The following is a 25,649-nucleotide window of genomic DNA, read 5'->3' as shown; positions in this document are numbered from 1 at the left end:
CCAAAAAACTAGGTTCAGGTCCAATAGGACATAGGTGTCAACAGCCAGTGTACAAAGGCAATGCATAAGGTGCATATAAGCTTTTTTTTCCTTTCTTTTTTTTATTAATACCATCAGGTGTGGAGGTGTTGGAAAAAGAGCTGGGTCTTTAGCTTCTTCTTAAAGATGGAGAAGGACAACTGATCGAATAGAGTTTGGTAACTCGTTCCACCACCGGGGAACTACAGAAGAGTCTGGCTACTGACTTAGGGCCCCGTTGTGGCAGAGGTGCCAGGCACCTTTCATTGGCAGAGCGTAGTGAGCGGGACTGAGTGTAGACCTGAATGAGGGAGGTCAGGTAGGCGGGAGCCATTTTAGTTGCTGTTTTGTAAGCGAGCATCAAGGTTTTGAATGTGATGCGGGCAGCCACTGGGAGCCAGTGGAGGGATATGAACAGTGGAGTAAAATTTGCCGTTTTGGGTTGGTTGAAGACTAGACACGCTGCCGCATTCTGGATCATTTGCAGAGGTTTGAAAGTGCATGTAAAGAGACCTGGCAATAAGTAGTTACAATGTTCAAGCCTGTACCAGGAGTTGTGCTGCATGTTCAGACAGGTAAGGTCTAATTTTCATGATGTTATACAGGGCAATTCGGCACGACTGAGCAATCGAGGCCATGTGAACCTTAAAGGTTAGTTGGTCATCAATTTAGACACTCAGGTTTTGGGCAGACTTTGTGGGCATGAATTGTGTTGATCTGAGCTGGATATTGATCTGTTGTTATATGGATTGACTGGCTGGGATGACAAGGAGCTCAGTCTTAGATAGGTTAAGCTGAAGGTGGCATTCTTTCATTTATGCAGAGATATCAGCAAGGCATGATGATATCCATGTGGACACTATGAGGTCATCTGGCATGTATGACGGAAATCAGAATCAAAATCAGAATACTTTATTCATCCCCGAGGGGAAATTGGGTAAGAGCTAGATATCGTCAGCATAGCAATGGTATGAGAAACCATGGGAGTGGATGATTGCACCAAGTGAGGTGGTGTATATTGAGAAGAGAAGGGGACCAAGTACTGACTCTTGAGGCACCCCTGTGGACAAGCCTTGCGGTTTTGACACTTCTCCCCTCAAAGATACTTTAAAAGATCTCCCTGAGAGGTAGGACATGAACCAGCAGAGGGCAGATCCTGAGATACCAAGCTCAGTGAGTGTGGAGAGGAGAGTTTGTTGGTTAACCATGTCAGCTGACAGATCTAGCAGCAAAAAGCTGAGGACTCACCAGCAGCTCTAGCCAAACGCAGTTGATTCCTGGAGATCCCTGTGTTGGTAGGCAATGGAATAGACCGCCACGCTCAAGTATTCTTGAAAGAAAGGGTAGGAGTGAAACCGGTCTGTAGTTTTCAGCCTGGGCTGGGTTGAGTGTAGGTTTTTTGAGCAGCGGGGTGACCCGAGCTTGCTTAAATCTTGCTTAAATATGGAGGGGAACACACCCATTGTAAGCAAGGAGTTGATGATTTGTGTTACTGCGGGGTTAAGTGCATGGGAACTGGTCTGTAGGAGGTTGGATGGTATCAGGTCCAGCAGACAGGTAGTGGGATGAGGGTCCAGCAGAAGCTTGGAGACTTCCTCCTCGGTCAGGGGGGAAAATGAGGTGAGTGAGGCACTGTTAACTGGCAGCGGCAGACAGAGTTGGCCAGGCTCAGAGAATTGGTTACTGATGGCAGAAACCTTATCAGTAAAGTATGAGGTGAACATGTCAGGAGTGAGCAGAGTGGCAGTCGGAGGAGGAGGTGGATTGACAAGTGATTTAAAAGCAAAAGCATCAGTGGCAACACAGATCTTGTTCTGATAGTAAGTGGTCTTAGCTGTTTTTAAGCTGGAGGAGAATGATGCTAAGAGACACTGATAGTCACTGAGGTCAGTGGACTCTGGTTTTACGCATTTTTCCTATGCCGCTCTGAGCCCTGCCCTTTGCTCCCTGATGACCTCAGTGAGCCATGGACTGGGGGGGGGGTGTTATGAGCAGGTTTGTATGCTTAGACATAAGTTACACATTTTACTACTGAATGTGCTTTGTTTGAATATGCTGCACATTTTCCCACTGGTTAATTACTGGTTAATTTACCTTGCAAATACTCTCAAAACACAATGCACATTCAACCAGTAGTAAAATGTGCAACCTGTGTCTAACTGAAAAGTATTTTATAACTTTCAAACCACAAATGTCCGCATTGAATATCAGCAATGAATTGGCCAGCAGTTGCAGACACAGATATAAGCACCTATTTTGTAATTATAAATATATAATGCCAATAGACAAATACCATTAACTTTTGTATACAACCTCCACCTTCTACTGGACAGTTAGCGATTACATGCATTTGAATGTAGGCACCTCCCCCTTCTCCATTGGATGTTGTGCATGTGATATGCACAGTGAGAGTTATTTGTATATTTATATGTATATAAACGTTTTTTTCCGAAACTGTCAATTGTGTTGAGTGCTCGACTAATGAGGAGTGGAATAGCAACACGGATACAGGAAAAAAGATGTTAATGCATAGCAGTACAGGCCTGTTTTGTGCGTCTCGCACTCATCAGCTGCTAATGTTTTTTTCACAAAGAGTCATACACTTACATGCCCAACGTCACGCCCCTAATTTCGGTTGGACAGCAACCAATCAGATGGGGAAACATTCACATTTCTGAAGCTACTCATATGGGCGTTAAGCCTAATTTTAAAAGGGCCCTCAACTGAGGTTTAACGCCCATATGAGTAGCTTCAGAAATGTACATGCGAAAAATGCAGCGGCCTTAAGCCGCCACATTTGGTAATTGGTAGACAAGAATAGCAGTTATTCTGTCTCATGGAAAACCCTTGCAAAGAGTAGTGCATATTCGGTTAGGGGTAAAAGATGTTACCTGTGCTTGGCAGAAAAGTATTTTATTATTTGCAGACCTGATATGTCCACCTTGAATAATAGAAATGAATTGGCCACCAGCTGTAGACACCGAATAAAATATCCCCTTTGTAACTATAAGTAAAACGTCTTTATTATCCCCCCCCCAATTAGATGGTACGCATGTGACATTTATTAGGTTTTTTAAATATGCTTTTTTTTAACTACCTGTCCTCCCAACTGTGCCCCAACACCACCCCAATATATAATTCACATAAGTTATCTTGTTATATTTTTAATGTAGGCCATTTCAACAGCGCCCTGGCCCCTAAATGCTTTGCAAAATAAACCCCAGTCCCATTGGTTGTAATATTTTCTACTCCTCCATTGGTTGCTGTGCATTGTAAGGACCTACCCCATTGGTTGTTATAATTTGAATTTTTCCCCATCTGATTGGTCACTGTCCAACCGACATTAGGGGCGTGACGCTGGGCAGCGTAACTGTATGATTCTTTGTTGAACCACATCAGCAGCTGATGAGTGCCAGACGCACCAAACAGGCCTGTACTGCTATGCATTAAAATCTTTTTTCCTGTATCCGTGATATATCGTTTTCCGAAACCGTCAATGGTGTTGAGTGCTCAACTAATGAGGAGTGGAATATCAACACGGATACAGGAAAAAAAGATTTTAATGCATAGCAGTACAGGCCTGTTTCGTGCGTCTCGCACTCCTGTATTGCTATGCATTAAAATATTTTTTCCTGTATCCGTGTATATATGTATGTATATGTATCTATATGTATGTATGTACACACACACACACACACATATATAATATGTATGTACACACACACACACACACACACACACACATATAGGTATATATGAATAAGGTTGTTAATCCAAACAGTCAAACTGCTAGTAACGACTCTCGGGGAAATCTAATTTCCTTTTGTGAAATTAGTGGAGAGGAACTTCATAAAACCATCTTGCAGATTAAGTCATCCACCGGCTCTCTGGATGCAATTCCCACTGCCTTTTTTAAAGAGGTCTTAGATAGTTTGATTGGGAATGTTTTGGCTATTGTAAACTGTTCCTTAGAATCGGGTATCTCTCCTGATTCACTGAAAACAGCTATAGTAAAGCCCTTACTCAAGAGGAATAATCTTGACCCGTCGGTGCTGAGCAATTATAGGCCTATTTCTAATCTGCCTTTTCTGGGCAAGATTTTGGAAAAGGCAGTGTGATGATATACTTTTAGTGTCGTGATATACTTTTAGTCCACCTTGAGAATTGGATTGGCCTTTCAGGCACTGCCCTATCATGGTTCTGCACATATCTTACTGGCAGAAGCTATTTTGTTAGTCTTTCTGACCATGTCTCAGACAAACATGTAATTTTCTCAGGTATTCCTCAGGGTTCCGTTCTTGGTCCTTTATTGTTCTGCCTGTACATGCTGCCGCTTGGGAAAATTATCTGTGATCATGGAGTGAATTTCCATTTTTATGCCGATGATACTCAGTTATATTTATCTGTAGTGCCAGATGACCCCAATGCTCTCAATCCCTTGACGAATTGGCTGTCTAGTATTAAACAATGAATGAGTGAAAACTTTCTCAAATTGAACGAAGACAAGACAGAAATTCTCATTATAGGTACTAATGCACAGAGAGAAATGCTATCAAGTTGAATAGGAAGTCTGGCTGCACAGAATACGACTGTAGTAAAAAACCTGGGTGTCATCATTGACTCTGAGTTGGATTTTAAATCACATATCAACCCTACCTCTCCCTGGAAGATGCCAAAAAGGTGACGCGTGCCTTTATCTCTTCTTGTCTAGACTATTGCAATGCACTTCTTACTGGTTTACCCAAAAAGTATCGATAGGCTGCAACTAGTACAGAACGCGGCAGCAAGGGTCATAACAAAATCCAAGATGCGAGATCACATTAACATCTTTACACTGGATTCCTGTAGCAATGAGGATTGATATTAATATTCTTTTACCTGTGTGTAAAGCTCTACATGGTTTAGGACCCTCATACCTATCTGACTGCTTATCTGATTATGTTCCAAGCCGCTGTCTTAGATCCTCTGGTGCTGGCCTGCTCAATGTCGCTAGAATGAACTACAAAAAGTATGGCAAAGCAGCATTTTGTTTTTATGCACCGACGGCTTGGACTAGACTCCCCCAACAAATAAGAGAAGCAACGTCCATATATAGTTTTAAGAATCAGCTCAAGACCCATTTTTATGCTCTTGCTTTTAATTAATTCCACTTTATATTTCTTTTACTCTCATTTTTTTTTTATCTTGTACTGTGGTTTTATGTCTTGCCTTGTTTTATGTTTTTTGCCTAGGTCTGTGTTTTGTTACTTTTAACTTATTTTATCTGTATTGTTGTTGAGTTTTATTGTTTCCCTTGTTTTTAATGTAAAGCAGTTTGAGCTGCATTTTATGCTATACAAATACAGTTTATTATTATTGTTATTATTATTATTATTATTATATGTGTGTGTGTGTGTTGCCTCTGTGAAAGCTAAAACCACCTAGCAACCACTTACCACTTGGCAACTCCTTAGCAACCAAATACTATTCCCTGAGCAATTACTTAGCAATATTACAGTTTTTATTCTTTCACTACCTACATTTTCTAAATACGTTTTCACAAAAAAAATCTTGTTTTGTTGGGTTTTTTTAGAAGTATATTCGTGAATGTGTGTGTGTGTGTGTGTGTGTGTGTGTGTGTGTGTGTAATACCCTGGAACCGAGGAAGAAATGAATACAGGACAGCTGCTGGCTCTTCATCAGCTGTATTAATGACCTTCAGATAGATTCTATGCATTGTTAACTTGCTGCGTTTGTACAGATGGGATAGCAAACATCTTATTGTCACAGCACATACAGTCATTTTACATCTGCAACATATCTCTTATTTTCAAAAGGTGTACACCATACACTTCACAATAACATGACAATAAAAGGAAGAGGCATTACACAGGAAAGCTCATTACCAAATCCACTGGTCATGAAAGTGTACCTGTATCACTTTCCCACTGTTAACCCTTACTTTGTTCAGCTTACTCAACATACAAATCCCAAGCTAAACCAAGACTATTTAGTTACTGCGCCTGCAAATAGAACACATGACTTCAGACGTGCACACAAGCATGCATTCACACGCGAGCACACACGCGGCGGGAGTGAAGGTGCACACACTGTGCATGTCTCGATCATGCACCAACCTCATGTGCACACCATGTGTTCTGTATTAGTAGTGGCTACGATCACCTGCTCATGCCATGCGCACACCATGTATTCTGTACTAGTAGTGGCTACGATCACGTGCTATGCCATGTGCACACCATGTATTCTGTACTAGTAGTGACTACAATCACGTGCTCATGTCATGCGCACACCATGTATACTGTACCAGTAGTGGCTACGATCACGTGCTCATGCCATGCACACACCATGTATTCTGTACTAGTAGTGGCTACGATCACGTGCTCATGTCATGCACACACCATGCTCTCGGCACCAGTAATATACAATTCCAAACACTCTGCTCAACAAAACACGCCTCCACATATTAATAACTACACACCGTTTTCTGAGAATACACTAAAGCCAACAAACAATTACTGCTATTTCATATTGGTCACACATTCAACTCGCTCTGGCTCATGGCTATGCTAGCTAGTTAACCCCTATGCTAGCTAGTTAACCCCTATACTATCGAGCCGATGCTAGCGAGCTAGCTTTGCACGCACTCGATTCCTTTTTAAACTGAACATCCTTATTTAGGGTATGCTAATGAATCCACAGTGGTCCATAACATTTATACTTTGATAGTAAACTGTCATCATATATACTTTTCATCCTAAACTGGAACAGGGGAAGACATGAATACAGGACAGCTGCTGGCTCTTCATCAGCTGTATTAATGACCAGAGACCCCAGCGCCCCCTGCAGTCACATCTACCCAGACATGAGCAACTGAAAACTGATGCAGTCCTGACTAATCGATTTCAGGGTGAACATATTTCACCTGATTACGTGTGTGTGTGTTTCAGGATAAGAAGTGGATTCTCAATCACGAGGACGTGGTCCTGGGAGAACTACTGGGCAAGGTCAGTTTAGCTGGTCTCCACTAGTTTCTAATGGCCCTGACGACAATACACCAGTCTGAACTGGACTAATGGTTTTGACCACATTGATCCAGAGTTCCAGATGTGATCCAGATGCAGACTGATGAGGACTAATCTAGTCTTTGTGGAAACTAGTTTACAAGGGGACTAGACTAGACAAGACTGCTTCAGAATAGATGCCTACTGACCAAGACTTATCCAGCCTCTGTGGAATCTGGTTTTTCAGGGGAACTTTGGTGAGGTTTACAAGGGGACTTTGCAGCGAGACCGGATCCCGGTTGCAGTTAAGACCTGCAAGGAGGATTTGCCACAGGAACTGAAAATCAAGTTCCTGTCTGAGGCCAGGTGAGTCACAAACACACACACACACACACATACTATTTTAGTTCTGTTATATACTAATACTGTTTGTCGTATTTTATATAGTATTGTAGACTCATGACCCTGATTGTAGTTCTGATGTAAGTAATATTATAGTAGTCCAGTCAGTGTTATTTGTATAGCCTAGAATCACTTGTTAATAATGTGCCTCAGGGGCTTTACAGCAACACAACATCCTGTCCTCACACCCTCACATGGGATCAGGAACAACTTCCTAAAAACCTCTAACAGGGAGAAACAATAGGAAGCAACCTCAGGGAGAGCAACAGATACTGTTTGTAGTACTAATTTATTATTATTATTATTACTATTATTATTATTATTATTATTATTATCATTATTATTATTATCATATTAATGACAATATATTAATGTATTCTGGTACTCTTTTCAGTACTTACATAGTAATATGAGCCTGACTACAGTAGTAATGTAGTACTAATGTACTACTGATGTAATATTATGACACTATGGTACCAGTATATTATCGTGATTCTATTTGTAGTATTTATGTAGAATCATAATACTGATTACTGTACTAACGTAGCATTAATGCTGCCTTCTATTCAATTCAATTCAATTTTATTGTCATTAAAAACAATGTGCAGGCACATGTTAAAAATGAAATGAGGGCTGTGGCTTCACCAATCAGTGCAAGACAGACACAGACAAACACAGCAAACACAATATAAGATATACACACATGAAGACCAAAAGCTAAAAATAAGTTAAAAGAGAGCTGGAGTGCAAAATATTTAAAAATATCTACAGACATTCAGTGGGTAGCCAGGTTCAGGTGGGCAACAGCTTGTGGAAAGAAGCTGTTTTTGAGCCTGGTAGTGCGGGCTCTGAGGCTCCTGTAGCTGGTACTGATTATAGTACTGATGGAGTATAATGACAATAAAGTACTATATTATAGCGTCTGATATATTTTTTAGTACTTGTGTAGTGTAGTATTATGGTCATAATTGTAGTCCGAATGTAAAACGAATGTAGTTTTTGATACTGATCTATTAATGTAGTATTATGACACTGTTTGTTGTAATAATGTAATATTCTGATATTGTTTGTTATACTAACGTGATATTTTGATCCTGATTGTAGTACTAAGGTAGTAGTAACGTACTTTTTGACACTGATTATAATTCAAATGTTGCAATACTATATTATAATGGCACTGTTTGTTATACTCATGTTGTATTTATTATATTGTTTGTAGCACTAATAATTAGTACTACAAACAGTATTAAAAGAGATTTTAAGACTGTTGTATTTGTTTTTTTGATTGTACTACTGTCAGGATCAAACTGTCTTAATACTACATTAGTAACCATTGTAGTATTATAATAGTTTGATGTACTCAAGTTCTATTAGTATACTGTATCTAGTACTAATATAGTACTATGATGCAGTGTTGTAGTCGAGTCACTAAACCTTGAGTCCGAGTCGAGTCTCGAGTCCCCAGTGTTCGAGTCCAAGTCCAAGTCCGAGTCACCAAAGAAAAGTCAAGTCCGAGTCGAGTCCCCATTACCTGAGTCCGAGTCGAGTCCCTATTACCCTAGTCCGAGTCCAAGTCATCAAGGTTGAGTCTGAGTCGAGTTCCAAGATGGCTCCAGTGATCCACTCGGGCACAGTCAAAGATCTGACATACAAATAAAAAAGGTCTACATTAAACAAAAATGCCACAGCTGTCACCATTTCAAAGGGAGTTTATTTACTTTGTGACACGATAGCCAAACAAATGCACACCCACACACTCGCACACATGCACGCGCAAGCATGCGCGCACACACACATTTTTAGAACAGTCTGAATTTCTTTGACATTCTGAACATTGGATGTGCTTCAAAACACATTGATAGCTGTGAATAGCATGATATTAGCAAATGGTGGAAACAGTATACAGAAGTAAGTTCCACAGCATACAATACATTCATAAAAACAAGTCAAAAGACATTGTCTCTCAGGAATAGTTAGGAACAAAAGGCTGGTGGCACTAGTTTTAAGCATACACGTTGCATTCGAAAACATAAGATCTGACAGCATGGAACTACTCAACCTTGCATGGTGAGGCCTCATCAAAATGCCTCCATGACTAAATACCCTTTCAATGGGTGCACTGGAGGCAGGGATAGAGAATACTTGTGTGGCAATCTGATAGAGGGTAGGGAATTTGGATTTGTTTTGCTGCCAAAACCTGAGGCACGGGACTGAGTCAGAGTCCTGCTCAGCGATCAAGTCGAGGTATGCAGTCAACTGAGCCTGGCCAGGCGGCTTCTTCTCAGTGGAGGAGGGAGTCCTCCTATAGTGGGAGAACATTCTCAACTGCTTCTCAGGAGGAGACTCTGAAAGTTCACCTTCCCCTGGTCCTGTTGCTTCCGCTGCATCTGCTGTTGATACCGCTTGCTTGTCACCCTCTGCCTTTATATACTCTGAAATGAGAGGGGGCATGGGGGACTCATTACAAATATGTTATTGACTAGGCCTACATGACAAATGACACGCCTATGTGCTTTATTGTAACACCTTCAATGATATAAACATCACAACAATCAAATAGTTAATCACTTAACTAACGTTAATCAAACATTTCTCACCTTTGATCTCAGTCTTCAGCACATCTTTGATGTCACTGTCCAGCTGCACATCATGTTCTAGCCACTGGAAGCGAAATGCTGGGTCCAACACAGATGCTATGAAGTAGGCCTTGGTGAAAGGAAATTTGGTGGGGCCTCTTCCTTCAGCTGGCTCACATCCTGGTATCTTGACTTCACTGAAAACCTCTGCAAACCTTGTTTTCAAGGAGCTCTCCAGAGCTCTCACCAGAGGCCCACAGTATCTGGCTTTTCCTCTTATTTCCTGCAGGTGACAGCGCAGAGTGAGGACACAGGGCACAATCACACTGACGGTGACAGTAGTCTCACCCTGAGTTAGGTTGGTTGCCTCCAAGAACGGATCAAGAACTTCGATCAGTTCTTTAAGCTGAGCATACTCTCGCGGGGATAAGATAAGGCTTTTGTGCCCCTCTGATTCCAACACACTGGACAGCTTTTGCATGTCTAAATGCACATAAGCCTTCACCTGCTTCAGAGTGGAATTCCATCGTGTGGCATTCGCTGTTGGAATTGTTGCATCACCAAAACACGCTTCAAAGCAGTCTTTAAACGAGGTGCCACTGTAGAGGAGGTTGGCTGCACGGGATAGCTTTGCTAGGGTGCTTGACAGCCCACTGGTGTCTTTCAGACCATCTTTTATGACCAACTGCAGTGAATGTGTGAAGCATGATAGTCTCTGCATCTTACAGTTCTCAGCCAAAGTGTCATTGACTGTCTGTTGATCTTCTGGCATCAGGTCTTGCCATATTTCATCATCCTCCTCAAATGTGCTGGGATCATGAGCTTCAGCATCACAAGGATCCTCTAGGGGAAAGCTGGCCTGGAAAGCTTTTCTCATGTTGGATGCATTGTCAGTTATGACAAAGTTGATCTTGTCCTTAATCAGGTATTCTTCAGCACAGCATTCAAACATCATTGCAATCTTCTCTCCTGAGTATTTTCCATGCACTTTTTTGCAGGAAAGAAGATATGACTGAAGGCTGAGTTCCTGTTTTTTTTTATCCATTGCCACTGTGTGTGCTGTCACTCCAAGGAATGACTGCATCTTTCGATCACTCCAAATGTCTGTGGTAACAGCAACACTCGATGCTTCTGCCAGCTGGCTCTTAATCTGTTCTTTCTTGACTTCCACCATTCCTGGAATGATCACAGAGGAAATTGTGGATCTTGCTATGGGCCGGTACTGAGGGTCCAGGACATGCAGGAAGTGCTTGAAGTCCTCGTTGTCAACGATGGAGAGTGGCAAGCAGCACTTAATGATTAGATCTTTTACAAGGGCATCACTTATAGCCTTCTGACGTGGATGTTTGAGGTCGTACATCCTTTGCTGTCCATCATTTAAAAATGATGTGATAGTCTTCTACCTGAAGCAGCTGGCATCACATCCCAAGCAGTGGAGGCACGGTATTCTTGGAACCTAGGGGAAGATAGGATACACACTTTAGCTTGCTGATGCCAAACTGTTTCAAGTAATCTTTCTCACAGCAAAAAATGTGTAACGTTATAGCTATAACAATATGCAATAACAATACAAATGTTACACATTATACACATAGTTGTTTGAACCATAACCAGTTAAGTTACATATTTAGTTATCTATATAACTAACATTACCATATTAGTAGATTAACTAATGTAAGCTAGCTGGATAAATGAAAAGTATGAGAAAAGATACATAATTTATGAGACTAACAGGACAGGGATTAATTAGCAAAACCCAGTCATTTAATTATTGATTTAAGTATGTTACATGCTACCTAGCTGAGCTTTAACTCTCTATCCTCTGTGAGTCTGTATGTTTATTCTGTATGGGTCAGGGAGGGTGTGATTTTGTTAGAAGACAGAGCCAGTTCATAGTACTGTTCAAAAGCTAGGTCGCGCGTGTCTATTTTTAGAATTTGGCACACCCAATGCTGCATATATGCAAAATATCCACATATTTACAGTAGCCTATGCGGTGTCACCAATCACAATACGGTTCGGTAGTTTTCGGTACATCGGGGGGGGAAATGCCACATCCGTCAAATCTCGTACCGTCTCAGGCTCTCAAGAAAACCAGTGGCGGCATCCACATTAGCTTTCTTCAATTAGTCCATTTAGCGAGTAATAGCCTACAATTATTTTTATTTGCATTGTAAAGTTGTGCACATTTTATCAACATTATTTGTGGATGCATATAGGCTAGACTTCTTCCTTCTCCGCACTTGGAGAATATTCATGGCGGAGACCTGCCATGTGCGGATTTGTTATTGCTAGTTAAGATTAATGCTAACACGGTAGTTCAGAGTGGTGTGTTTTTTCCGTTAAGTGTATGCTACTTGGTAATTAGCTAAATGATAAATAAGAAAAATCAGTTTTAATCTCCCTATAACACGAAGACGCTGTGTGTTACTTACCAACTCATCATTAGTGAGATGGATGGCACGCTCGTACCGAAAGCGAACCGTACTGTGACTTTTCTGTGCAATGCTGCATTAGCATTCTAACAGTAATGTTACTTAACTTACCTATACAATTTCACTTGTTTTTAGTGATATGATATACCCGCCACACGACCTAACCGAACATCTTGGACCAGTGGTTGAGTTACTTCAGAGACTATTGTTACCGTAGCTAGATAGCTAGCTAGCTAACGTTAACTGATCACCAACCATATCATCAACTGACTGCATATCACTTACTTCTCTGGGTGCATCCTTGACAGATGTCTGTTGAAGTTTGAGGTTGTCCCGATCTTCTCCTCAATAGTTAGTTTACATATCGAACATCTAGCAATGATCTTGCTGAAATATGTTATAAAAACTGTGTAAGCTAAGTGCACAATTCGGGGCATCTCTTTAGGCATCTTCGCGCTACTGAACATGACGGTATGCACGCCACGTGAATCCGCATGTAGGTGGAACACACGTGCCTGCCCTTACACGAAATTGAATAATGTTACAGTATTAATATAGCTATCAATATATTTTAATAGGGCCTATTATTTAAAAAAAATCTAACAAAAACAGTCTTTATCAATTAAAAAGTCAGAGTCCGGGTCTCCAACTTCCAAGTCCGAATGCAGTAAATTCGCGAGTCCAAGTCCAAGTCCGAGTCATCAGTGCTCAAGTCCAAGTCGAGTCACGAGTCATGAAAATCAGGACTCGAGTCGGACTCGAGTCCGAGTCCTGGACTCGAGTACTACAACACTGCTATGATGTAGTACTCAGTGTTATAATACTTCTTGTAAAACCAATATAGTATTCATTAAGTACTATGATACTGATTTGTAATATTGTAAGTACAGATGTGGTATTGCAGGATTCAGTGACTTCAACATGGCCGGTAGCGATAAGAGAGGCAAGAGAGGTAAGAGAGATAAGAGAGGTAAGAGAGGAATGAGAGATAAGGTAAGAAAAATAAGAGAGATGAGAGGTAAGAGAGATAAGAGAGATGAGGGGTAAGAGAGATTAGAGAGGTAAGAGAAATAAGAGGTGAGAGGTAAGAGAGATAAGAGGTAAGATAGATAAGAGAGATGAGAGGTAAGAGAGAAAAGAGGTAAGAGAGGTCAGACAGGTAAGAGAGATAAGAGGTACGAGAGAAAGGAGAGATAAGAGAGATAAGGTATATAAGAGAGACAAGAGAGGTAAAAGAGAAAGGAGAGGTAAGAGAGATAAGAGGTGAGATAGATAAGAGAGGTAAGAGAGATAAGAGGTGAGATAGATAAGAGAGGTAAGAGAGATAAGAGCGATAAGAGAGAAAGGAAAGATGAGAGGTAAGAGAGGTAAGAGAGGTAAGAGAGAAAGGAGAGATAAGAGAGGTAAGAGAGGTAAGAGACAAAGGAGAGATAAGAGAGGTAAGAGATAAAGAGAGGTAAGCGAGAAAGGAGCGATAAGAGAGGTAAGAGAGAAAGGATAGATAAGAGAGGTAAGAGAGGTAAGATAAATAAGAGATAGCAATAAAAGAGGCTTATTCGGGAGTGATGATTGGTAAGATAAGAGAGATATGAGAGGCTTATTCAGGAGTGATGGCAGGTAAGGAAATGGAGGAGAGTGAGCGATGAAGAAAGAGGGCATGAACTGAAGAATCTGTTGAGAAGGGCAGATTTCTTTAGTGGAAAGTGTAAGAAGTAAGAGTGAGCAAGGGCAACATTCTTTAGAGATCAGTTTGCAGTTACTAAGTCATAATTTACCAAGAAGAGGAGTGGCGATTTGGAGGTGGAAAGACAAAAGAGTATTTTACAAAATGTACATAATACATATACTGAGAAGGCTAGTGAACTTGTACTGCCAGTAGATATTCCACCTAGTGAAGAGATAGAATGTACTGCCAGCAGATACCCTACCTAGTGAAGAGATAGAATGTACTGCCAGCAGATACCCTACCTAGTGAAGAGATAGAATGTCAACTTGATGTCAGCCTGCCTATGTGCAGTGAGTTGCAAGATAATGTGAGGCAAGCAGGGGCCTCTTCTGCACTTAGACCTGGGGTCCCCTCTGGATTTATAATAGTGTGCCTGATGTATTGACATATTTTTGGAAGTTAGTGGTAGTCATATGGAGAAAAAAAAATTAGTTGCTCCAAAGGCTTTGTGTAGAGCAAGGTTTATTTAGGCTTGTTCCATGCCCATTTAGCCTTATTTGTCTTCTCAACTTGGAAGGAAAGATCTTCTTTAGTGGTAAGGAGGGTGAATGTATATTTAAAAGGGGATCAGTTAATAGACATTTCTGAACAGAAAGCAGGAATTGCAGATTTCTCAGGTTGCTCAGAGCACGCAAGAATGATTTGGTAATGCATTCAGGCAGCTAAGAGTGAGAGGTAGTGTTATTAGATCTTGAAAATGCCTTTAGTTCTGTGCCACATAACATTTTTTGGAAGGCATTTAATTTCTTCCAGGTCCCTGATGATATTATGAAACTAGTCAGAGCATATTTTGATGGTATTCAGTTTTGTTTTACCCCTAGTGAACACACAACTACATGGCAGCAGCTGGATATAGTACTATGGCAGGGTGCACTATTTCAGCTCTAGTGGCTACTATTGCTATGGGGCTGTTATTTAGAGCATCTAAGTGAGTTGTGGGTGGTGAGAGGTGGCAGGATAGGTCATGTGTCTCTCCCATCAGAGCCAATATGGAAAATGTGACTACAACTGTGATTACAGCTCCACATACACGAAAGTTATTGGCTAAACTGAATGACAATCTAAGATGGGCAAGGATGAAGGTCAAATTCAGTAAATCTAGGATTTTGTTGATTGTTGAGGGGCGAGTGGTACAAGACAATTTTCAAATAGAAAATAATTCCCTCTATACTAGGGAAACCTGTCAAGAGTCTAGGTAGATGGTACAGTACTTCTTTATTAAGCTATAGGGAGCAAGGCTGTGAGTTGAGAAAGGTCATTGTGCAAGGCATTAGAAGCATTGATAGGTCATAATTGCCTTTCAAACTGAAATTGTGGTCCTTGCAATTTGGATTGTTACCATGATGTTACAATGTGGATGTGACAATGTGGCCATTGGCATTATACTATATTGTTATCACTGAGGTGGAGAAATTAGAGAAGATGATACACATGTAAGTTAGAAAATGGTTAGGAGGGTCATGGTGTCTAAGTAGTGAAGCTTTATATGGTAAATAAATCTTGAAGCTGCCATTGACTAGTTTAACAGAGGAATTCAAGTGTGCTAAGATGAGGCTGGAGATGACTCTGTCTGACTCTAGCGATTTGCTTCTTAAGGCTGCAACACCACAGGTAAAAATAGAACCTGAGGGACATGGTCCAGTGCACCCAGAGGGCATTTGAACATAGTGAAATTGTAGGCCAAGTTCAAATGGGAATGCCCAGGTTTGGATCAGGTGATGCATGGAAATATTGGAGTAAGGCTACACTGAGAGAAAGCAAAATTGTTGCTCAGATTCAGCATCATCATAATCTTCGGTGATCACTCAGGGTCAAGTATGACCGTCCTCCTGCTGGGTTCCTCTAGGTCAGGGGTGGGCAGTCTTATCCAGAAAGGGCCAGTGTGGGTGAAGGTTTTTGTTCCAACCAAGCAGTTACATACCTCTGTCTCCTAATCAAATTCCTCAGCAAAGACTCTACTGGTTGATTAGTGGGATCTGGTGTGTAGAGGCTGATCCTGGAGCCGCATAATGGGAGGACGCCTGCATGTGACAGCTTCCCCTCCTTTTTTCCCCCAATTGTATCCGGACAATTTCCCCACTCTTCCCGAGCCATCCCAGTCGCTGCTCCATCCTCTCTGCTGATCCAGGGAGGGCTGCAGACTACCACATGCCTCCTCCGATACATGTAGAGTCACCAGCCACTTCTTTTTACCTGACAGTGAGGAATTTCACTGCGGGGACGTAGCGCATGGGAGGATCACTCTATTCCCCCCAGTCCCCCCCCCCCGAACAGGCGCCCCACCTACCAGAGGAGGTGCTAGCGCAGTGACCAGGACACATACCCACATCCAGCTTCCCACCTGCAGACATGGCCAATTGTGTCTGTAGGGATGCCCGACCAAGCCGGAGGTAACATGGGGATTTGAACCGGTGATCCCCGTATAGGCAACGGAATAGACCGCAACACTACCCAGACACCCCACACAAGACAGCTTTTATGTGGAGACGCTGATGCGCCCACAGCAATGACATGGTCCTTGGCAGGGGGTGGCCAAAGTCCAATTGAATGGAGAGCCAAGACGATTGGGGACCACCCTCTGTTGCAGCCAGCATCAGGAGGAAGCTGATGGGCATACAAGGGCAGCTTCACAGGCAAAAAAGATCAGTGCATGGGTTGGGATAATGTAGAGAGGAGGAGGACAGGCTGGTGCAGTGGCGCCGGCAGCTGTAATCCCTGTATGCACGGTGCATACAGGGATCTGTACGCACTGTGCGCTATTAGCCAGTGACGTTAAAACCAGTCATCGGCCTTCAAATGTATTTGCATCAAACGGCGTGAGTGGCAAAAAAACAAAAAACAAAAAAAAATCATAAAAAAATGTGTGCACGGTGCGTACAGGATTACAGCTGCCGGCGCCACTGGGCTGGTGAAATCTGTTGACCATGCTGGCAAGTAATATTGAGTTCATTATTGGAGCATTTTATGATGTACTACCGAAAAACCTTAATCAATGGGTAGGTGAAGATGCAAGTTGTCAATTGTGTGTAGGCTCAGCTACTCTGAAGCATATTCTATCAGACTGTAGGTTTGGTTTAACACAGGGTCACTACACTTGGCGTCACAACCACGTGCTTAGGTGTTTAGCAGGTCTGATTGACAGCTAGCATATTGAGGTTAATTAATGTCCACTTAGTATGGAAAATAGAGTAGTCAGGGTTGTGCAGGAGGGTCAGAATGTAGTAGTACAGACACATAATCATAATTTTGCTAGATGGATGGGGAAAGGTGAGGGACTGGAGTTTGCTAGTTGGAGTTGGCACACAACCGCAGGTTTCATAATTCCATGATTCTTTATTCAAAGGAGTGACTAGTATATTTAACAAGCCAGGTTGAGGACGGATGGAAGAAGTGTTTGAGATGAAGAGGTTAAAGTATGATAGATTTGGTAGGTGAGGCAAGGGGTGGCACAGTTGAAATATATGTTAGAGGGTTTGTAGCTAGATCAATGTCATTGTTTCTTTTAGAATTTGACATTCGAGGTCGCTGTGAGATAAGTCCTGAAGAAGTTGTCTGATACGACAGAAAGGCTTAGTCCATGGCTTTGGATGAGAAGAAATCGTCTTCAGTTGGGGGAGTAGCCCTTTGACATTGCAGGTTATTTTGCAGCCCGAGGGTGTTGGATGTGGGTATGCAAGGGGATGGTTCTGGGATGCCATAACTCACTGTTGAGACTTCTTAAGGCACCATGGGCCTAATTCAAAAAAACATGTTTGATGGACGGTGCCCAGCGATATACACACCTTGGTACGCTCATTTGGTGTTACAGTTTGGAGGCCGAGGTTTGCTAGTAGGCATTTGGTTTCCAATCTACAGGCTGTTTCAAGCCAGCAGTGACAGCTATCCTACGGGCTTACAGTTAATATCAAGAGCGAGGATACACACATACTCATGTTGGTATAGTCTGGTAGCCCAGTAAGCCATGTGGAACCAGGTTTATGGAGATCTATGATGGCGCTGCCTGCTGTTCACTATCTAAATTCATATATTTTGTAATTACATTATAATTGTGTTATCCTCTTTCAATGTTGTATTGTGTAAATTGTGTAAACATGACACCATTGCACATTCGTCTTGGGAGACAGATCCTCCTCTATTGCTCTCCCTGGGGTTTCTTTCTATTTTTTCTGCCTGTTAAAGGTTTTTTTTAGGGAGTTGTTCCTATCTGATGTGAGGGTCTAAGGACAGGATGTTGTGTTGCTGTAACGCCCCCTGAGGCACATTTGTAATTTGTGATATTGACTATACAAATAAAATTGACTTGTTTTGAAATGTGTGTGAAGTTGGTTGAATTTTTCTGCCCTGGTTTGTTAAATTGGGTTAGTGTGTAGCCAACTAAATATCAGTAACATGGATTTAACATGGAATTATTAGCCCTGTGATGGCCTGGCGGCCTGTCCAGGGTGTCTCCCCGCCTGCCGCCCAGTGACTGCTGGGATAGGCTCCAGCATCCCGCGACCCTGAGAGCAGGATAGGGAGTTCAGATAACGGATGGATGGATGGATTTATTATCAGATCATGTGTACTACTTAATGTTATGACACTGTTGTACTTCAGTAGCATAATAATGGTATTGTGATACTCATACATTATTATGATCGTTACTTATTCTTCACTGGCATCCTGAAGCAGTCCCTCAACCCAAACATAGTGAAGCTAATTTGCATTTGCCAATAGTATTTTAATACCATCCTTAATACTAATCACATGTAGCATTATAATACTGTTGTAGTACAAATGTTCTACTCATGTACTATTGTGATCCTGATTGTAGTAGTAGTGTAGGACTAATCTAGTATTATGACACTTTTTTGTACACACATAGAATTATAATACTGTTTTACAACTATGATCAGGATAGTAGTGCCGACACAGTACTTTATCTCAACTTGTATATTTAAACAATACTGTTAACTGTATTGATGCATGCTCAATAATCCAGGTCAGAAAATCCCAGAAAGTTGAATCAGTTCATCTGGAATGACCATCACTGAGTTCAGATGTGTCCAGATGTGTCCAGATGAACTGGTTCAACTTCCTGTGGATCCTGTCAACTGGACATGTTTGAACTAATTAGCATATGCCAATAGTATTTTAACACTCTTTTTAGTCCTGATGTAGTATTATGATACTGATTGCAATATTGTAATCTGGATGGTAGTACTGATACAGTACTTTTTCATAATTAGGATCCTGAAGCAGTACGACCACCCGAACATTGTTAAACTAATTGGTGTATGTACGCAGAGGCAGCCAATCTACATCGTCATGGAACTCGTGCCTGGTAGGTTGTTAGTGTGTGTATATTATATAATACTTCATAATATATAATTAATATATTAATTTTTTCTTAATGAGCAAAAAGCTTCTTATTGAAGTTCATAACGAAGCCACTACTAATCAAGTCTGTGCTAACTCCTAACTGTATGGCTCTCAGTCTCTTGCCCTCTCTGTCTTTCAGTATCTGTGTATATTTGTCTTTTTCCCCTTTCTATTGTTGTCTTTTTCAATATACTGTATATACTGGAATGTCTCTCCTCCACACTGTCTTTCTGAATATCTGTATACCCATGTATGTATTTCATTCCTCTCTCCTGCTCTTTAGATATAGTGCTTTCATGCGGTCACCTACGGCCTGCAGAAGCAAACAAGCTGTTGCTGTTTTATGTCATTTTTATGTCGTGTTCTGAAACGTTCACCATCTTCTTTTTGTGACATAGTGAGAGTGACTCTATGTTTACTTATGCCTAACCATTCGAAAGACTCTGACATGGGTAGTTTTGTTTAAGAATGGAGACAATGGAGTTCTACCAACTACTCCTCACTGCACAGATGTCTACGCCTGCTGTTTGGATGGAAAACTAGCCAACACCAAGGAACAAGGCTACCAATATTAAAATAGCCAACACCAAGGAACAAGACTAACAGTATTAAAATAGCCAACACCAAGGGACAAGGCTACCAGTAATAAAACTAGCCAACACCAAGGGACAAGGCTACCAATGTTAAAATAGCCAACACCAAGAAACAAGGCTACTAGTATTAAAATAGCCAACACCAAGGAACAAGGCTACCAGTAGCAAAACTAGCCAACACCAAGAAACAAGGCTACCAGTATTAAAATAGTCAACACCAAGGAACAAGGCTACCAGTATTAAAACTAGCCAACACCAAGGAACAAGGCTACCAGTATTAAACCGGACTTAATTCTCAGTTTAAAGGTACAGCAGAACTGGAGACATAAATACATACTGGAATATACCGTCAAAGATACTCTGTGAAAATACCCTGAGTACAGTAAACACAAAAAAGCAAACTAAGAGGAACAGAAGAAAGAGAGCATGTTTGATACAGCAGCTCCCAAACACCACAAGACAGACCGCTGCCTGTGGGTGTCCTGGCTGATGTACACTCATTGCGTAATAAATTGGATGAACTACCGGCGAATGTGTGCCACCTGCAAGAGTGCAGGAATGTTTTTGTTGTGGCCTTCACGGAGACGTGGCTGGACAGTCAAGTCCCCTGACTCAATAGAGTACAGGAATGTGTTTGTCGTGGCCTTCACGGAGACATGGCTGGACAGTGAAGTCTCTGACTCACTAGAGTACTGGAATGTGTTTGTCGTGGCCTTCACGGAGACGTGGCTGGACAGTCAGGTGTCTGACTCACTAGAGTACAGGAATGTGTTTGTCGTGGCCTTCATGGAGACGTGGCTGGACAGTCAGGTCTCTGACTCACTAGAGTACAGGAATGTGTTTGTCGTGGCCTTCATGGAGACGTGGCTGGACAGTCAGGTCTCTAACGCACATGTGTATGTTGAAGGCTTTGGCACACCGATACAATTTAACAGAGATCAGACCATCACCGGTAATCAGAAAGGGGGTGATGTTTGCTCATGTATAAATCAAAAGTGGTGTAAGACTGTAACTGTATGAGACACAGTATGTAAGGCTGATATCGAAATGCTGACTGTGTTTCTTCACCTGCATTATTTACCAAGAGAATTATATATGCAGTAGTGTATATCCACCCCTTTGCTAATGTAAACAATGCATCCGAAGTTATGCTGGACGTGGTTAACAAGATGGCCAAGACATCTGCAAATGCACCTAAGTTTCTACTAGGCGACTTCAACCCCTGTCCGCTGGATGGTGTTTGGCCTTCATACCATCAGTACATTGACTACTTGACCCAGTAAGGTCCTGGACAAATGTCACGGTTCTGTTCCCAGAGCGTATTATCTTTCCCCTTGCCAGGCCTTGGAATCACTGACCACAACTCTGTTTGCTGGCTCCTGCATACCAACCAGTTATCAGAAATCAGAAATCCCACAAGATAATAAATCAGTGAAAGTTGTATAAGGTGCCTACTGTCCATTACTCTGACCGCCTGGCAGTAAAGCTGTCTTTGAGACAGCTGGTCTGAGCTCTGATGCTCTGTAAGCGTTGTCCTGAGAGAAGTAGGAAAACAGACCATGTGCTGGGTGGCTGCTGTCCTCCATCACACTTAGGGCCTTCCTTCTGCAACGGGTGGTGTACATGTCCTGAAGCTCTGGTAGTGCTGATCCTATGATTTTTTTAAGCCTTTTTTTTACTGTCTTTCTCAGTTGATTTTGGTCCTGTTCATTCAGGTTGCCAAACCACATGAGCATGCTTCCAGTAAGGATGCTGTCTGTGGTGGTCTGATAGAAACTGACCAGGGCTTTTGTGGACACTCCGAATTGTTTAAGACATCTCAGAAAGTGTCTCTGTTGTGCCTTCTTAATGACAGTGTTTAGAGACCAAGAGAGGGAGTCCGAGATCTAAGTGCCTACAAATCTGAAGTTCTTCACAATTTCAACAGGGAAAATGTTGACGTAAACTGATGTCTGAACCATTTTAGACTAACAAAAATCAACAATTATCTCTTTTTTTCCCCTGCAACATTTAGGGAGAAGTTGTTACATTGACACCATATGGATAGGTCCCTCACCTCCTTTCTATGGACATCGTCATTGTTGTCATTTATCAGTCCAAATACTGTGGTGTCATTAACAAATGTCAATATGCTGTTCTGATATTTGGCAACACAGTCTTGTGAGAACAGACTGTAGAGTAAGGGACTAAGACAACAACCCTACCGTGCTCCTGTGTGGAGAACTATGGTAGAGGAGTAGCTGGTACCTGCTCTCACTGTCTGGGTCTGCCTATCAGAAAGTCATATAACCACTTACAGATGGAATTACAGAGACCAAGGTCCCTGAGCTTTAACACCAGTTTAGATGGTACAATGGTATTAAATGCAGAGCTGTACGCAGTGAACAACATTCTGACATAGGTGTTTTTTTTCCTTCAAGGTGTTTTAACACAGTGTGTAGAGCCATTTCATTATTACTGAGGTCAAAGCAACAGGTTGATTTCTGCTGCAGCCTTCATCCGCCTTCCCAGCCATTGTGATGCTTCCCTAAAGTCAGCCATTGTCCTCCACCTGTTACACCGTTGAGGTCTTGGTTGGAGTGCTGTTTGTCAGGAACCTCCCCCTTGACCTTACCGCCATGGGTGACCCTAACAGGAGCATAGCTCCAGATGGTGTTGCTCTCAGGATCTCATGACCACACAGGATTCTCCACCATGACAAGGTGACAATCCACAGAGATGAGCAAAGTTCGCATCAGTCTCCCAGACACAGGGCTTCTTCTTATTTAGTATTTATTGGCAGTTGGCAAACAAGCTTAGAGGTGCATTACTGCCACCAACTGGACTGGAGTGTGGAACCAGCCGCGCAGGTGCAGCCTGCAATGTGGGTTTGTTTTGCGTCAATGAACATATGGTAGAAGACAGTGACAGCGTTCCGGCAGAGATTTTTTAGCCTTCTCAGTCTGAAGTGTGGTTGCTGTGTTCATTTAAACCTACACTTGGGAAATCTTTCATAAAAATAATGGCTTCTTTTGCAAGCTAAATCACAGTTGGGTTGAACAACAGAAAACGCTCCCAACAGTAATTTCCTATGTCTAAAAGCCTCAAGATGACAAAACCGAAAGCCGAAAGGGGGAAGAAGCAGGATAAAGCCCCAAATGAGACTGATGGTCAAACCACTTTTGGAGCTAGCTGAACAGGCTGTGGCAGCCTCAGAGGTGTGTAACGAGCCTGATGCAGAGTCCACAAATATCCTCTCTGCAATATGATGTATGGGCAAGATGATGACCAACTGATTTGACGATTTAGAGGCATCTCTGGCATCTAACCAGGCATCTTTGGTGAATCTTGGTAACTGAGTAAAGGAGGTGGAAAATGCTCTGACACGACCCTGCCTCTTGTTGAGCAGAGGGGCACGGAAATTCAGTCGGAGAATGAGGCACTTCGCATGAAAGTAATGGATCTCGAGGCTCACTCCGGGTGGCAGAATATTAAAATCATTGGCCTACCTGAGAAGATCAAGAACGGACGTCCAATGGACTTCATGATAAAGTTTATCCCTGAGCTGCTGGGTGCTGGCAATTTCTCCAAGCCGCTGGAGGTGGATCGAGCACATCATCTGGGAAGGCAGATCCCCACAGAGACCACAGCATGGATTCATCATTTCTAAGCAAAGGAAAAAAACATTACAACTGGCCTGCCAGCAGTTTCTTCTGTGCTACAAAGGCAAAGTGATTCACTTCTTTCCTGACTACCTGGCGGAGGTGATTAAGCAACGCCAGGCTTTTGATGATGTCTAAAAGCGACTCCGGGTGGCTGGTGTGAGGAACGGCTTCATCTACCCGACACGGCTGCGTGTCACCCATGGCACTCCGACAAGGTGTTTTCTTCCCCGTGGGATGCTAAGGCTTTTGCAGAGACTTTGGCTTGAACACTAATCACGACATAGTGTATGTTGATATGTGATTTTCATTTTGTATCACTCAAACCGGGACATTTTCATTACCGTTTTTTTTTTTATTCACAATCATTTGTCCAAATTATCGGAGAGGGAGCAGAGGGGCCCCTGTGTCAGCTTAACTGCCCTTTAGTTGTTCGTATATGGTCCGGCAACCCCAAAGTGAGTATGGGGGTCTTTCACTTTCACTTTGTTGGGGAAAGGGACAGGGGGAGGGGGGTAATGTTGTTATTGTTCTTTTTTTGTTTTACTTTTACTCTTATCAGTGTTTTACAAGGGTGTTCTGTGTGTACACTGCTACTGTTCAAACTCCATAGGCTTGTTAGTTTGTAAGGTGGTGGCATTACTTTCACTAGCTGGAGTGTGCGTGGACTGGGACATGTGCTCAAACGAGCTGAAGTGTTTTCTCATGTAAAATCTGTCCGCTGACATGGTATATTTACAAGAAACACATATTAGACCCACAAAAGAAAAGTTGCTTGGCTGTAGCTGCGCCAGCTGGATGTTTCAGTCCATGTTCTCCAGTAAAGCCCGGGGAGAGGCAACTTTGATTGATAAGACTGTTCCATTCACACATGTCTGCTGTGAGTGATGTCAACAGCCCATATATTCTGATAACTGGCTCCATTTACGCATTTCATGTTACACTCCTTAAGGTGTATGGTCCGAATGTTGGGGACCCAGCCTTCTTCCTATGAAGGTATTTGATTTACTGCCCGAGCTCTCGGATACACATGTGATTATTGGTAGCAATTTCAACTGCGTGCTTGATAACTGCTTGGAAAGGTCGGCACATGGCCTGCCTCCTCCGCAGTTTTAAATAAATTAATGAGTTCCATGGATTTAGTGGATATTTGGAGACTGACATCCTACAGAAAGACATTATCCTTTTTTTCCACAAATGCACAAGTCCTTTTCAAAAATATATTATTTCTTACTTGATTCACTGATATCAAATGTGATTGCTTCAAAATATCACAATATTATAATTTCTAACGATTCAGTACGCCTTACAAAAGTGTTCAACCCCCTGACAGTCATCAGTAATGTCTGGATTATAAAGATACTCACACACGTGGTCCTGAACAGTGTTGTTGTTGTGAAGCCATAAGCTCTAACAGCCAACATAAGTTATGTTTCACTGACTTTTTATTGATACATTAAAAAGTAAAATATACTGCTACTGCTACAGTACTCAGCCCCTTGTGCTCTGAAAGCTCCAAGTTTACACAAATGACAAACTATTCCTAAAACAAACTCAGGTCAACACAGCTGGACATAATCAGTATGCATGTGTAAGATGTTAAAGTACCGGTCTGGTTTATGTGTATAAATACCTCTCTGTGTAAAGTTCATTAGCCGGGCGTGAACGCCATCACAACATGAAGAAAAGGAGCAGAACACTGAAGTAAGACAATGTGATTAAAATGCAGAAGGCAGGAAAAGGACACAAAACAATGTGCAAGTGTTCGGATGTCCCACGGAACACTGTTGGAACCATTGTCAGAAAGTGGAAGCTGTATCACAGCACACCACCTAGACACTGTAGGACAGGCCGTCCCTCAAAGCTAAGTGTCCGAGCAAGATGTGGGCTGGTGAG

At 42.1% G+C, this 25,649-nt stretch overlaps 1 protein-coding gene across 5 annotated transcripts in view; it reads left to right on the top strand.

The window, feature by feature from the left end:
• The window catches only part of fer (fer (fps/fes related) tyrosine kinase), a 203,644-nt gene that overhangs the window by 113,848 nt on the left and 64,147 nt on the right, over positions 1-25,649 (top strand). For 2 of the 5 annotated variants that reach the window (XM_056290265.1, XM_056290264.1), the window contains exons 14-16: positions 6,966-7,022; positions 7,267-7,385; positions 19,387-19,481. In XM_056290265.1, coding sequence (XP_056146240.1) covers positions 6,966-7,022; positions 7,267-7,385; positions 19,387-19,481 — 271 coding nt within the window. Of the gene's footprint in view, positions 1-6,965; positions 7,023-7,266; positions 7,386-19,386; positions 19,482-19,986; positions 20,122-22,126; positions 22,245-25,649 lie in introns of those variants that run through there. The other 3 variants (XM_056290267.1, XM_056290266.1, XM_056290269.1) reach the window with 3 other exon arrangements.

Source organism: Lampris incognitus, chromosome 12, assembly GCF_029633865.1.
Source record: "Lampris incognitus isolate fLamInc1 chromosome 12, fLamInc1.hap2, whole genome shotgun sequence".
Lineage (NCBI taxonomy): Eukaryota > Metazoa > Chordata > Actinopteri > Lampriformes > Lampridae > Lampris > Lampris incognitus.
The sequence above is the reverse complement of the archived record's forward strand: the minus strand, read 5'-3'. Positions and strand labels throughout refer to the sequence as shown.